Below are 15,217 nucleotides of genomic sequence, written 5' to 3'. Positions count from 1 at the left end.
ACCGAGCCCCAAGTCTCATTCTGGTCTGTGAGCTCTTCTAAGCAGATACATGGAATCATGCATGTGACAAAAAAAAAAAAAAAAAAGCCCTAATATCATCCCCCTTTTGCAGAGCGGGGACTCCTGGGGGACCCCTGGAGCCGTAGCAGGGTCCATAACATGCTCCGTAATTAGCTATGGGCCTGGGATTTGAACCAGATACACGGATTCCACTCTCTTAACTCTCAATACCGCCCCCCACCGCAGGGACTTTCTGTAGCGAGGGAGGGTGCTTAAGAAGGGGCTTAGGGAGTAAATGAAGGAGCAGATAAGGAAGGGAGAAGACAGGTGAGTGAGGGGTGTGAGAGTCAATGAATGAATGAATGAAGTCTGCGTCACAAGGCAGCGGGTGGGGACCAAGACGCTGGTGGTGGCCGTGGGGCTGGTGATGGCCCACCCTGCTGCTAGCACTGTCCCCACCCAACACACACACAGACACACACACCCTTGGGCCTTTGCAGAGAGCGTGGAGCAGTTCTGCCGTTCCCTCCGGGACAAGTACCAGGCTGAGCCCGCAGACCCGGAAGGCATCCTGGTGGAGGTGGAGCTGGTGAGGGCGCGGCTGGAGAGGAGCGGCGACAAGAGCCAGGAGCGGGAGCTGGCCACCCCGGACTGGGCGGAGCGGCAGCTGGCCCGCGGGGGTCTGGCTGAGGTGCTGCTGGCTGCCGGGGACCGCCGGCGGCCGCGGGAGACGCAGGTGATCGCCGTGCTGGGTAAAGCCGGACAGGGGAAGAGCCGCTGGGCCCGGGAAGTGAGCCGCGCCTGGGCCTGCGGCCAGCTGCCCCAGTACGACTTCGTCTTCTACTTCCCCTGCCACTGTCTGGACCGCGCGGGGGACAGTTACCGCCTGCAGGATCTGCTCTTCTGCCTGGGCCCCCAGCCACAGCCCGCGGACGAGGTATTCAGCCACGTCTCGAGGAGGCCCGACCGGGTTCTGCTCATCCTGGACGCCTTCGAGGGCCTTGAAGGCCAAGACGGCCTCTTGCACAGCGCAGGCGGACCCGTGTCCACAGAGCCACACTCCTTCCGGGGGCTGCTGGCTGGGCTCTTCCAGCGGAAGCTGCTGCGAGGCTGTACCGTACTGCTCACGGCCCGGCCCCGGGGCCGTCTGGCCCAGAGCCTCAGCAAGGCCGACGTCCTGTTCGAGGTGACCGGCTTCTCCGCCCAGCAGGCCGAGACCTACATGACCCGCTACCTGGAGCGCGTCGGGGGTACCAAGCGCCGAGAGCGAGCCCTGGCGCTCCTCCGCCGCCGGCCCTTCCTGCTCAGCCTCAGCCACAGTCCCACCGTGTGCGGGGCTGTGTGCCAGCTCTCCGAGGCCCTCCTGGAGCTGGGTGGCGAGGCCGAGCTGCCCTCCACGCTCACGGGACTCTATGTGGGGCTGCTGAGCCCTGCGGCCCGCGACAGCCCCCCGGGGGCCCTGGAGGGACTGGCCAGGCTGGCCTGGGAGTTGGGCCGCAGACACCGTGGCACCCTGAGGGACAGCCAGTTCCCATCAGCGGAGGTGAGGGCCTGGGCCGTGGCCCGAGGCCTGGTGCAGCCTGTCCCGGGGGCCCCGGACTCGGAGCTGGCCTTCTCCAGCTTCCTCCTGCAGTGCTTCCTGGGAGCCGTGTGGCTGGCTCTGAGCACTGAGATCAAGGACAAGGAGCTGCCGCAGTACTTGGCCTTGACCCCGAGGAAGAAGAGGCCGTATGACAACTGGCTGGAGGGCGTGCCGCGCTTCCTGGCTGGGCTGCTTTTCCAGCCTCATGTCGATGGCCTCGGAGCCCTGGCGGGACCAGCGGGGGCCGCCGTGGTGGCCAGGAAGCAGAAGGCGCTCAGCAGGTACCTGAAGCGGCTGCAGCCCGGGATGCTCCGGGCTGGGCGGCTGCTGGAGCTGCTGCACTGTGCCCACGAGGCTGCGGACGCTGGGCTCTGGCAGCACGTGGTGCAGGGGCTCCCAGCCCGCCTTTCCTTCCTGGGCACCCGGCTCACACCGCCCAACACCTATGTGCTGCACAGCGCCTTGGAGGCGGCCGGCCGAGACTTCTCCCTGGACCTCCGCAGCACTGGCATCGACCCCGCTGGGCTGGGGAGCCTCGTGGGACTCCGCTGTGTCACCCATTTCAGGTGTGGGCAGGGGGGGGGCAGCGCTTCTGCTGTGGTCTTGGCGCTGGTCCTGGCGCTGGGCACCGCGGTGGGGTCTCGGTCAGAATGTACGGTCGCCGGGCGGGGGCAGGCGGAAGGGATGCCTTCCGTTTTCAAGATGAGGACATCCAGGCTCAGAGAGGGACAGCAGCTCGCCCAAGGTCACACAGCCCGTGAAGGACAGTGTCTTCCACCCATATTTGTGGAGTTTTTAAATTAAAAAAATTTTTTTTTTTCTATTTTAGAGAGGTGGGGGAGGAGAGGGAGAGGGAGAAGGAAAGAATCTCAAGCAGACTCCACGCTGAGCAGAACCAGACATGGGGCTTGACCTCACGACCCTGAGATCATGACCTGAGGCCAAACCAAGAATCTGACACTTAACCAACCAAGCCACCCAGGCAGCCCTTCAACCAGTATCCATTCTGCTTCATCTTCAACTGTCCATCAGAGCAGTCTTCCTAGAACTTGCATCTGGTCATATTCTATCCGTCTGATTCCTTAACTTGGCTCATTTAAATTATTCTCTGATCTGTTTGATCACTTCAGCCTCATCTGCAGAAAATCTCTCCCACTTTCCCCGCAAATATACTTCACCCAAGCTATGAAGTCCTGTACCATTATACTGGTTCAACCAAGGATTCACCCCTGAGCTCCCTGGTAGCCAAAGCAAAAAGCAAAACCAAACCACTGGGAGGGCTGAGAAAAGGGAGGCATCAGTAGGAACTGGAGTGGATATGGAAGGCTTCCTGGAGGAGGTAGGGATGAAGTTGAGGACAGTGTCTGAATAGGTAGGAGGTTCCTTCATGGAGCTGCCCCTCCATTATGGTCTAGCCCGGCCCTTGTGCCTGGGTCTGAGGCCTTTTCTCCGCAGGGCTTCGCTGAGTGACACGGTGGGCCTGTGGGAGTCTCTACAGCAGCGTGGGGAGACCGAGCTGCTCCAGGCAGTGGAGGAGAAGTTCACCATCGAGCCTTTCAAGGCCAACTCCCCAAAGGATGTGGAAGACTTGGGCAACCTCGTGCAGATCCAGAGGTGAGGAGGAGAGGGCGTGAGAGGTGGCACAGACCATGCAGGTGGAGGACAGGCAGGACTCAACGTTAAGTTTGGCATTGGTACTTCTCCTCTCCTTGGGGACATCCTGAGCTCTCCCCAGGCCACCCAGAATCTCCCACTGTAGGCACCCCCTGGGCAGAGCCGCCAGGACCCATTACCTCGTGCCATTCAAAACTAGCCATCATGAATCCAATTCGTCCTCAGCTAGAGCCAGACAGATACTCCCTGCTAAGGGTAGAGAGGTTGCCTTCTGCATCTAGTGACAGAAGTGACACGGATGGCCGCCTTTCAAGGCAGCCAGGATCAGAACTGTCCCCATCAGATAGGTGGCAAGGCTGGAAGGTCTAGAAGGCAGAGAAAGTTGGCTGTGGAGCAGCTGTTTCTCATTCTGTCCTCATCCGTTGCTGGACCCCCTACTGTGTGTACTGTGTGCTCCTGGGCCTGGGTTTGGTAAGCCCCTGCTCCGAGGCTTTTTTCCATGAAACCCACAGGAAGGCCTTCATCACGCCCTATTCTGAGATATATATTTTTTTAAGATTTTATTTATTTATTTGACAGAGAGAGACATCACAAGTAGGCAGAGGCAGGCAGAGAGAGAGAGAGGGAAGCAAGCTCCCCACTGAGCAGAGAGCCCGATGCGGGGCTCGATCCCAAGACCCTGAGATCGTGACATGAGCCAAAGGCAGAGGCTTTAACCCACTGAGCCACCCAGGCACCCTCTGAGATATTTTTTTAACAGGGGACAACAACATCCCCCAAGGAAGGCAGGCCACCCCAGGAATTTGGGGGCCCAGAGGCAGTGAGCCTGGATCCCTCTTGTAGAGGCTCAGGGACAGGCGAAGAGCCTGCTGTCCGCTGACTTTGCCCGTTCTCTCCAGGACAAGGAGTTCCTCGGAAGACACAGCTGGAGAGCTCCCTGCCGTCCGGGACCTGAAGAAGCTGGAGTTTGCGTAAGCAGAGGAGTGAACAGTCTTGGGTCCCTGTGAGGTCTCTTATCTGCCGTTATTAGCGGGGCCCATCCCACTGGGAATGGAGATAGGTCCCCAAAATCATTTTTTAAAATATTTTATTGATTTATTTGAGAGAAAGAGAGAGAGAGAGAGTGGGAAGAGGAGCAGAGGGAGAGGGACAAGCAGACTCCGCCGTGCTGAGCTTGGAGCCCGACGCTGGGCTTGATCCCGGGACCTTGAGATCGTGACCTGAGCCAAAGGCAGATGCTTAGCTGATTGAGCCACCCAGGAACCCCCTCAAAATCATTCTTATCCTATTGTCTCGCCCCTTTGGAAGCCAGCTTCCGGCATCTGGGGATCGGCTGGCCAGGGCTGGGGCTGGGGCTTCTTGGGTGTGATACCAAGTGGCCCATTTACCGGTGAACATCCGCCTTCCCATTCATTCAGTGGACAGAATCCATGGACTGAGGCCATTGTCCTCAGTGAGCCCGAACTTTAGTGTAAACAGACAGTTACCCCCTGCTGTGATTGGGGGCCCGTGGTGGCCAGGGGGTGGGGAGGCCAAGGGGACCCTCTGGAGAAGGTAACCAAAGGGTTGATGGTTGCCTGACTCTTGCTCCAACAAAGGAAGAAACTAAATTCGTGTACGATCCTTGTTAGAGATCTAAAATCATCTAACGATTAGGAAGAAATTATTAAACACCTACAGTGCAATTTACATATGCTCTGGGAGGCGGTCACTGCCTGCCCCGTTTTATAGATGAGAAAACTGAGGCCTAGCCATGTTAAGTGGCTTGCCCAAGGTCCCCAGCTGGTCACCCACCAGCTCCCTGCCCCTCCTGATCTCTGCTCCCCCGGACCCCAGGAAAAGCAAGTGTTTCTGGTTTTGAACAGAGACAAGGTGCCACATTTGTGCAGAATTAAAAATGTTGCTGGAAAGAGGAAATGCGTGAAAACAATCACCAAGGGCCCCTTCTGCCTCTGAATTATTTTCAGCTTAAAAAGCCCCGAGGCTGAGGTCGGAAGTGTGCTCTGGGGAACAATAGCCGTGAGGTGAAACGGCCCAGAACCAGGACACTAGCCACCCGGAGGCCAGAAGCCCCAAGAAAGTTCTGAGGAAGGAAGGAAGGAAGGAAAGTACTATTTTGGGTGTGTGACTGCCAGCCACCATGCCTGGTACCACGCAGGCCCTCACGGCCTGGAGATAAGGCCTGTTGGCTGCTCAGAACCCGTGAGGTGCTCTGTGGGGGGGGACGGGGTCCTTCCCTGGGTCAGCCCTTGAACAGGTACCCTCTATATTCTGGGCTGCCTTCCATGCTCCCTCCACTCCAGCCCCAGTCTCACTACACAGGGTCTTGCTGGCCTCCAGGCTCACTACACAGGGTCTGACCCCTGGGCCTTTGCACTGCCTTGCCTTCTGCCCACGATGCTCTTCCCCAGACACCTTCACGGCCCACGCCACTCGTCTCTCATTTCCTTCTCGTTTCCACCGAGCTAAATGCTCCCGTGTTTGAAAGTACCATTCTACCCCGACTGCCACCATCCTAGTCTCTGAATTACTGCTTATCTCCCACGCCAGATAATCGACCGATTTCTTTGATTATCTGTCTTGCCCATGGGACCATCAGCTCCATGAACAAGGGACAGGATCTCTGTCTGTTTTGTTCATGGCTCTGTCCCGGACAGACTTATATGGGCCCGGCCCCCAGGAGGCGAGCCGTCAGTGTCGGATGCATGAACGCTGTCATCCTTCCGGCAAGCTCATGGGACTGCGGCCAGATGCTGCGGGGACCAAGACTGAGCTGACAGGATTTGCCCACATGGTCCCACAGCGGCCACGTGGTCGGGCCCAGCTTCAAATCAGGCATCGAACTCCCCCTTTGTGACCTTTTACGAAGGTTCACGGTTCCCAGACTTTGAGATTGCAAAGACAGAGGATATTTTAGAGTAAATTTGAGGGACTCTCGGCAGTTACCACCTTTTCGTTTTTATCAAATGGGTTCATATAATAACTCCTGCTGGCACCATAATTTTATCAAAGAAGGAACATTTTCTTGCAGGAAATGCCCCAGAGGACACAATTTCAGAATAAAAGGACAGTTAAACGGACGTTGGGTCCACTTAGCCATATTTTAAAAGCAGAACAGAACAGCCCTCCACCGTCTTTATTTTTCTCATTCCCTGGAAGTCGGGTGTAAATGTTGATCCACACTGTGAGACCTTGTGTGAATTAGTTAATCCCTCTGTGCCTTGGTTTCCCCATCTGTAAAATGGGGTTAAGAAGTGCCCTTAGCTCAGAGTTGTGAGGATGAAATGACATCTACTCTGAGTGAAGGACCTGGTGTGTGTCTGGCATTTAAGTCCTCTATAAATGGTTTTATTTGTTATTAAAATGTAATGACACAGGGGTACCTGGCTGGCTCAGTCAGTAGAGCACGCAACTCTTGATCTCAGGGTTGTCAGTTTGAGCCCCATGATGGGTGTAGAGATTACTTAAAAAATAAATAAAATTTTTTAAATTAAAAAATTAAAAAAAAATTGTAACGGCAGGTAAGTAAAGCCTTTTTTTTTCAAGACTGGTGGTGGTCTTCAGGCTAGAGTTTGGGAACCACTTCCCCAGGGCTGGAGCCCAGCTGCCTCTAGGGAGGCTTTGGTGAAGTCTGGCAAAGCAGAAGGGACTGGGGTGCCATCTGGTGGGGAACAAGGGGAGGGAGGGGCACTGGGGAAGCAGGGGGGGGGCCGGGGAGGGGTCTCAGACTGGACCTGCCTTCTGTGGCTCTTACACCCACCCTGGTACCTCACTGAGGAGCCTTGACTGTTCTGGGGGTGTTACCTCTGTCCTTTGCCTTCTAGGCTGGGCTCCGTCTCAGGCCCCCAGGCTTTTCCCAAACTGGTGAGGATCCTTGAGGCCTTTTCCTCCCTTCAGCATCTGGAGTGAGTACGGACTCAGACACCCTCTGGTTTTGATAACCCCCGACCCTGCCCCTGGGGACGGTGCACACGGAGGACCTTCTCTGTCCCTCCCTCGAGTCCCCTCTCCTGCGGCTTCCTCCGTGTGGCTGGTGGGAATGGCCACATGACCCCACTGCAGGGAAGGGAGGAAGATGAGAGAATCTCCAAGAACATAGAAGGTTGAGTCCCCTTGTGACCTCTGAAACCTCTTTTCCCTCGCCCGGCTCTCATGCTGTTCCAGGCACCGCCAGGAGGAGGCAGGGTCTTTGCAGAGTTGTGGTCCCCAGAGGGTTAAGGAAGTTGCCGGAGCTCATGGGGCTGGGGGTGGGGGGAGTGGGGACAAAAGGATTTGGGTCTGTGGGGAGTGAGAACTTCGTCCCATGGCTGGCTCTTGACAGTTTGTCTATGGTGGGTCCAAGGAAGGGGGGGATGCGAGGAGGCTGCCAGGTCGCTGGTCTCCGGGGTGTGCGCTGACGGCCCCTCCATCCGATTCCACCCGCAGCCTGGACTCCCTGAGTGAGAACAAGATCGGGGATGAGGGTGTCGAGCAGCTGTCAGCCACTTTCCCTCGGCTGAAGGCCCTGGAGACTCTCAAGTGAGTGCTGGAACCGCCCTCGGACTTTTGCGTTCTGTTCTTCCGGTCACTCACGCATTCGGTCATTTCATTGGTTAATTTCATCAGCAGATCCCGAAGGAGCACCTTGCTATGGGCAGGTACTGTTCGGGGTCCTGGAGACCCTGCTTTAAACAGAGCGATCAAAGATCCCTGACCTCAGGGATCTATCTCCTAGTAAACAAGCAAACAGATAAATCGGTGATTATGAAGCACACGGTGATGAACGTAAATAACGCTTAGTGAGACAAAGTTCTGCCGGGCGGTGCGAGAGGAGGAATGGACCAGGATGTGTCACTAAAACATCATCATCAAAATAGTAAATCTTTATTTAAAAAAAAAAAAGAAAGAAAGAAAGAAAGAAAAGAAAAAAGAGGGACCCTGGGTGGCTCAGTGGGTTAAGCCGCTGCCTTTGGCTCAGGTCATGATCTCAGGGTCCTGGGATCGAGTCCCGCATTGGGCTCTCTGCTCAGCGGGGAGCCTACTTCCCCTCTCTGCCTGCCTCTCTGCCTACTTGTGATTTCTCTCTGTCAAATAAATAAGTAAAATCTTAAAAAAAGAAAGAAAGAAAGAAAGAAAGAAAGAAAGAAAGAAAGAAAGAAAGAAAAAAGGAGCTCCTGGGTGGCTCAGTCAGATAAGTACCCAACCCTTGATTTCAGCTCAGGTCTTGATCTCAGAGTCCAGTTCAAGCCCCACGCTGGGCTCAAAAAACCAACCAACTGTCCTGGGTATGGGGAAGTGGATGGATGAGATGTGGGAGGATTCGCATGATCGTTTACTGAATGTAGAGGGGATTGTCAAAGCCTGTCCACACTCCGCTTCTTAACTGGCTTGGGATGGCTGCAAGGATTCGCTTTGGGATTTCTTTGACTGTAGAACCCTGAGACTTCCCCAGTTTTATAGCATTCTGGGTGATGCTGTGGGTAAGCTCGCTCTCCCTCTCTCCCCTACTCCTCTCTTCATCTCTCCCGCCCTCTCCAACCTTTCCTTCCTGTCTTTTTCCCATCCACTTAAGTATTTACTGAGCACCTACTATATGCTGGGCACAAGAGTACAGTAACAAACAAAACAGACCTGACGTTAAACAAATAATAGGAACACGTATTCAAGTCTAGGGTGGAAATGTGGTCCCAAGGGAAGAGAAGGATGCCATCGAATCATTGAACAGGTGTGGGGGACACATGAGCTCTCTCTGTTTCGTCACTCCCACATCCCACGCAGCCAAACATGGGACAGCATCTGTATTTACTAAGAATCGGCGTGTTGCCTGTGTCTCTCCTCCAGGTAGACAGGCATGTGTTTGCTGCTCAGGCCACCGTGTGGGGAAGTGAGCGTTCCCCAGCTCTGCCCCAGCTGGGTGGGCACGGATAGGGAAGGCCATCAGACTGGGTCTTGAGCCCTTCCCCTCGCTGTGTCTCTTCAGCTTGTCCCAGAACAGCATCACTGACGTGGGTGCCTGCAAGCTCGCCGAGGCCCTGCCCTCCCTGGCTTCATCCCTCCTCAGGCTGAGGTGAGTGGGGCCCCCACTGACCTGGCGGGCTGGGGGACGGTGGAGAGCCCCCTTTTCTGCCAGAGTTGCAGAGCCCAGGGCTGGGGCTGGAGAGACTCCCTGCCGGGTATTGTGTTTGCTTGCTTTTCTTGCACAACTAGGTGCAGGGCTGGGGTGGGGTTGGGGGGAGGGGCTTTGACCTAAAATCCAATATGAACATACCCCCTTCCCCCCCGGAGCTGGGCCACGCCAAGGCCCCAAACAAGAGGATAGCAGGGCCTGGGGAGATGCACCTGACAAGCTGGGAAAGTTGCTTACTCGTTTGGAAAATGGGGACCATCCCAGTGGCCTATGGAAAGCACTTGGCCCAATGCCTGTTTCTAGTGCACAGTAAATATTGGCCCTCTTTCTCCAGGGGATGGCAGGACTGAGGCTTTTTCTGGAGTCCAGCAGTGACCGTTTCTAGAAGGCTGACTTCAAACAGGCAGCCTTGGCGGGCTCTTGCAGCTCACACAGTGCCTGCACTGCCACCTTCTGGTAGGCCTTGGCATAGCACTTCTGGCTTTTGATAACTTCCAGCCTGGCTCCCCGGGGTGGTCCCGGGTCTGATGAGGGGAGCTCAGACCAGAGCCCCAGCCATGCAGCTCAGCCTTGCCAGCTCTCCTCTCTGGCCAGGCTTTCCTACTCCCTCCTCATCACCCACCAAGGACAGGCAGAGTCACATTCCCAGAGGAGATGGTATCTGGTTCATCTAGTTATTGAAGAATCCACCCTTTATCATTCCAGCCAGGGTCACCATGTACAGCTGTATGGGTTGTGTATTGTGCAAATCATAGTCTATGTGATTGGCACTCCCTAGACTTGTGCAGGACATCTAATTACCTCTAATATCAACTATGGGCCAGTACTTGTGCTAGGAATACAGCTATGAACAAAACAAATAGTCCTTGTCTTCAGGCTTCTTGCATAATAAATAAGCATGTGTACAAACAAAGTATTTTTAAATAGTGATTCATGCTGGGGAGGAAACTAACAAGGGCTCGAGAGGGTACAACGGGAAATATTGAATTCATCAAAGAGGTCAGGAGACTCTCTTCTGTGGGTGATGCTCAGGGACAAGCATTCCAGGAGAAGGGAACAGAAGATGCAAAGGCCTTGAGGTAGGAAAGAGTTTGAGTCTTTGCCAGAAGGGCCACTGTGGCTGGCTACAGGGAACGAGGGATAGAGGGTGGGAGACGAGGTAGGAGAGGTAAGGGAGGCCAAATTAAGCAAGGAGACCCTTGTAGGTCTGGAGGGGGCTTTTGGAGTTTTCCCATTGCGAATAGAGAAGCAAGTGGGGCATGTGGGGGCAACATCTGATCTGACTGACACTTTAGAAAATGTTACTAATTAAACCATGACATTCATTGATGATTAGACACCCCAGGATCTCAATGACATTCAGATGTGAACATGTACCTCTTGGCATCCGTGAAATATGGGAAGAATCCTCTGTCTGTGGGAGGAGGGGGAAGCCCCCTGGGTTCTAAGACCCACCTCAGGAAGTAAAGGCTCTGCCTGGTTCCAGCCCTGATCCTGGCCAACCTGGGACATCAGGGGATGCTGGAGGTCAGCCTAAATCCGCTTTGCTGCAGTATAGACCTGCTGCTTTTACACGCAGCCCTGCAGTGTAGCCTCAAGGCTGAGTCATGGCAAAGTCATGGCCTTGAAATGAGAATCACAGGGGCACCTGACATGTTAAAGGGATGATTGTTCCTGAGTATATAGCTTCAGCTGGCACCGGCGTTATTGACTATGCTGCTTATGGTAGCTGGGACTATGCCGCAGAAACCCACTCTGGCCCAGTGGCTCTGGTTTTTTTCTCTCCCCTACTATGCCCCAGTGCTGGTCACACCATCTGCGTTAACTCATATAACCTTCACTGACCTCCCACCCCCACCAGGAGGTAGTAATAACCGCAGCTAGGATTGTCATTCCACCTGCTAGGCTCTGTTTTGGGTGTTGCATCAGCATGAACTCATTTACTCCTCCCCAGGATTATTGTGCCCATTTTCTGGAGGAGCAAACTGAGTCACACAGGAGTTAAGCAACTTGGCCAAAGGTCACACAGGCAGCGAGCCCTGCAGCTGGGATTTGAACTTGGGAAGTCTCAGCCAAGAAGCTGCTTCCGCTTGCTCCTGTTGCTTTCCCTGGACTCTGGGCCCATTTTTCCCTCTGCAAAATGGGCCTAGGATCTGGCTGGGCATGGATCCCCATGGACCCTGACCTCTGTTTCCTGCAGCGTGTACAATAACAGCATCTGTGATGTGGGAGCGGAGAGCCTGGCACATGTGCTTCCAGACATGGTGTCCCTCCGGGTGTTGGAGTGAGTGTGGACAGTGGGTGGCAGGGGTCTGTGGCTTGGGGGGACTGCGGGGTCTCCTGCTGCCAGGCTGGGAAGGGCTGTTCTTTGAGAGCGTGGGGACAGCCTTGGTCTGGGGCCTGATGGCCCTGAGCAAGGGCCAGACCCCAGGATGGGTTTCCCTCTCTAGTGTCCAGTATAACAAGTTCACGGCCGCCGGGGCCCAGCAGCTCGCCGCCAGCCTGAGAAAGTGCCCTCACGTGGAGACACTGGCGTAAGTCTTGGTCCCCCTGTGGGCGGAGAGACATCAGCTCTCCAGGGGCGCAAGCTCCTGTGAGCCCTGAGCCCAAATCCTGCTCTCACCCTCACCAGTGTGGGATCTTAGATGAGCAAACTTTGCCGTGCTGGCCTCAGTTTCTTTGTCTGTAAAATGGGAGTGATAATATTTACCCCAAGCAGGTTTGTGAGATTCAGGTTAATCTTGGAACAGTGGCTGGTGCCTGAAAATGCTCAGTGTATTAGGGTGAACGATAGGAAATCACTTAAATTCTATGATTCTGGACCTGGCAAATTTAGCAGTTTCATATGGTTCAAATTTATGTGTTATTCCGTCACCACAGTGTCCAATGTCTGATATCAGCACTTTATACTCTCTCAAGGCACTTTCACCTACGTAATCCCCCGTATCTTCTGGGCTAGAATTTATAAGACCCATTTTACAGATGAGGAGAATGAGGCCCAGAGAGGCTAATTGACTTTTTTGAGGTTTAGAGCAGAACCCGGTCTACAGAAAGGGGTCTCAGGACTTCTAGGTCTCTGCAATCCCCATATCCCCGCCCTGGTCTGGTTCTGCTGGGTGGGAGGTCTCCAAGATTCTAGGCGGGGTGGTAGGTGGGAATTGGGGGGTCCCCTTCTCTCCTCTAACCGGCCTGCCATGGACATCACAGGATGTGGACGCCCACCATCCCGTTTGGTGTCCATGAACACCTACAGCAGCTGGACTCACGGATCAGCCTCAGATGAGCTCTGGGATGCCTGGGACGAGCTACCCGAGGTGGGCTTGGACGGGGATAACTAGGGGGTGGCTGCTGGGTGAGCACCGCGGGACGTGCACCGTCTGCGGCCTCCTGCTGTGATTGACAGAGGTGTCTTTAAAGGCTTTGGGGACTGGACCCTGAGCCTCCTGTCTGTGGCCAGGCCTGGAGAGGTGGAGAAAGGATGGAGCTTGGGGGGGTGGTCAGACATCCACTGGCCTTAGTTTGGGGCAAGAGGTCCCCCCAGCCACCCCTGTCGCCTACCCTGCATGGTCTTATAGGAATTTGCGCTATGCGTTTCTGTGCCAATGAGTGTCCCCCCCCACTTCTGTGCTCCCCCAACCTGTGATGTCCCCCTCTTCCAATGCCACATCCTCCCCAATCTCAACAGCGCCCTGTCCGTGGGTCCAGCTGCCCCCTCCTGAAGCTTTCTGACTCAGCCCTTCTCCTGATCTCTCACAGCATGTTCTCAGAGGACGCTGACCACGCTGGACCTTGACCTGGTTATCTGTGGACACAGTTGTCCTTGGGCCCACGAGCCAAGCAGTCTGGCGCCCAGCCCTGCCGGCTCAGGGTCGGCCCCCACCCAGCTGCGAGGAGGACCTGCTCTGCGGGCCCAGCTCCAGGCCTCCATGGGGCCCAGGTCGATGACAGCCCCTGCAGACGGGGTGGGCGCCCAGTGGCCACTGAGGTCCACCCAGGAACCCTGAGGCAGGCCCTGTGGGACACTCTACAGCAGTGGCAGGCCAGAGTAGAGGAGTGGGGCATCCCCATCTCTGTTCCCTCCAGGTCCCTGCTGGCCCGGGAGGGAGGCACTTCTCCACACGGCACTCCTAATAGGGGTACACTGCGTGCTGTGCGGACAGCTGTGGCCACTCCGCCAGCTCCTTTCCCAAACTGTGACAGGCCGGGATTCTGCATTCTGCGGCAGCTGCTCCGTGTCTGCTGGACCCACTGTTTTGCACTAACTTCGTTGAGCCCAAAGCTTGGCCTGGCGCAGACACACCGGACTTTAGCTGGAAAGAGCAGACGGTACACTAATGGAGGGGGAAGGGCGAGGGGGCTGGAGCCACACCTGCCTCTCGGCCTTCATATCTTGTGTTGTGTTTCACTACATTATAAAGGCCTCCCTTAATCTCACGGCACGTCCACCATTTGAGTTTATACCTTGATGACCGTTTTGGGGCGCCCGCTGTACGTTTATCGAATGCACCACATACTCCCCCCAAGATGCAGGGACTTAAGATGACACATGCGTTGATTCTGCTCCTGGGCCGGTCATTGTGGGCTGGGCTCGTTGGGGACGGGACATCTCGGTCCCACTCCGTGTCAGCGGGGGTGACGTGCTGGCTGGCAGGGTCAGCTGGGGCTTGGGTTCCTCTAAGGAACCGACCACAGAAGGGGCACCTCTCCACGTGGGCTGGTTTGGGCTTCCTCATGGCGTGGCAGCTGGGTTGAAGGGCGATCATCCGAAATGGAAGAGGGAGACAGAGACCAGAGAGAGAAGAATCCTTTCTATAAACCATCCTTGGGAGTCACCTGGCATCACTTGCTCCACATTCTTTCTAGAATGGGACAGGGGCCGTGGCTGTCCTCCACCCCCCCAGATCCCACCCCCCGGCGGAGTCCACCATGGCCCAAGTCCTGTCTCTTTGGAGAGCCCCTTCCTATGGCATCTAGAGCTTTAGCAGCAAATTCATATCTAGGGACCGGCAAGGTGATGCACCGTAAGCCTTGCAGGGGGTTTGTTTCCCTCTGCCTCTCTCTGACTCGCTGTTCTATCCTGAGAGCCATTTCTTAGTCGGGCTGGCATCTTGCCTTGGCCACGGTGAGCCTGGAAGGGACCTGGGAGCTTTGTGGTCTGCACTGAGAGCTGCAGCTCAGCTATTGTTTTCACTGGAGCGTGGCCTGCTTGGTCAGAAGTCCCAAGGTGGGTCAAGCTGGCTCTCTCCCCGTGGCAGCGGGAGCAGTCTGCTCTGCTTTAGCGCACCAGCCCTGATGCCCGGTTTCCAGTCTCTCCTCCTCTTTCCCGAAAGTGGGAGTCAGGGATCAGGAGGGTCGGAGGGATTTGGAGCCAATTGCTGGGTTGGCAGTCTTAGCAGAGAGGGGCGTTGCCTTCTGCCATGGCCCCGCTGCTGAGGGCACCAGGCGCTCTGACCCAGGCTTGGGTTTTAAAGAGCATGGGCATTACTCCTCAGGGTGTGCCCGGATTTGTGGATTGTGTGGACGCCCATGTGTACAGCCGCAGGGGCGAGCACCCCCCAGCTGGATCGGGAGGGCACGGTGCTTCCATCTGAGTCAGAGGCTATGATTATTCATAGTTCTGACTTAATATACAATGGCTACCATTTATTAAATAAGTTGCTACCTGAAAGGTGCTTCACAGTGGAAGGGTCATAGTAGGTGTTCAATAAGCATCAGCAACCACCACTTTGTGCCAGTACCTTGTTAAGCCCTTAAGCTGGTCTAGGGCCAGCAGCAGACGCCAGAGCTAGATCATGTGGACTCGGTGCCCAGCTCACCACTTGTGCAAATTCTCATGCCTCAGTCTCATCGTATATAAAATGGGCATAATTATAGTTCCTCTTCATTATGCAGAGATTCAAGGAGTTAAGACACTG

The 15,217-nt window shown here is 55.5% G+C and overlaps 1 protein-coding gene across 9 annotated transcripts in view; it reads left to right on the top strand.

The window, feature by feature from the left end:
• Positions 1-13,750, top strand: part of CIITA (class II major histocompatibility complex transactivator) — a 45,665-nt gene extending 31,915 nt beyond the window's left edge. For 8 of the 9 annotated variants that reach the window (XM_082714124.1, XM_082714123.1, XM_082714125.1 and 5 more), the window contains 10 exons: positions 501-2,148; positions 3,038-3,196; positions 4,096-4,167; positions 7,021-7,101; positions 7,622-7,714; positions 9,156-9,242; positions 11,503-11,586; positions 11,753-11,836; positions 12,510-12,616; positions 13,059-13,750. In XM_082714124.1, coding sequence (XP_082570250.1) covers positions 501-2,148; positions 3,038-3,196; positions 4,096-4,167; positions 7,021-7,101; positions 7,622-7,714; positions 9,156-9,242; positions 11,503-11,586; positions 11,753-11,836; positions 12,510-12,585 — 2,384 coding nt within the window. In that variant the 3' untranslated portion in view covers positions 12,586-12,616; positions 13,059-13,750. Of the gene's footprint in view, positions 1-500; positions 2,149-2,997; positions 3,197-4,095; positions 4,168-7,020; positions 7,102-7,621; positions 7,715-9,155; positions 9,243-11,502; positions 11,587-11,752; positions 11,837-12,509; positions 12,617-13,058 lie in introns of all 9 variants that reach the window. The other variant, XR_014306362.1, reaches the window with a different exon arrangement.
• Positions 13,751-15,217: the final 1,467 nt, after the last annotated feature.

This window comes from Mustela nivalis, assembly GCF_964662115.1.
Source record: "Mustela nivalis genome assembly, chromosome: 19".
In the NCBI taxonomy this organism is placed as follows: domain Eukaryota; kingdom Metazoa; phylum Chordata; class Mammalia; order Carnivora; family Mustelidae; genus Mustela; species Mustela nivalis.
Note: the sequence above shows the minus strand (reverse complement) of the source record. Positions and strands in the feature narration are given on the sequence as shown.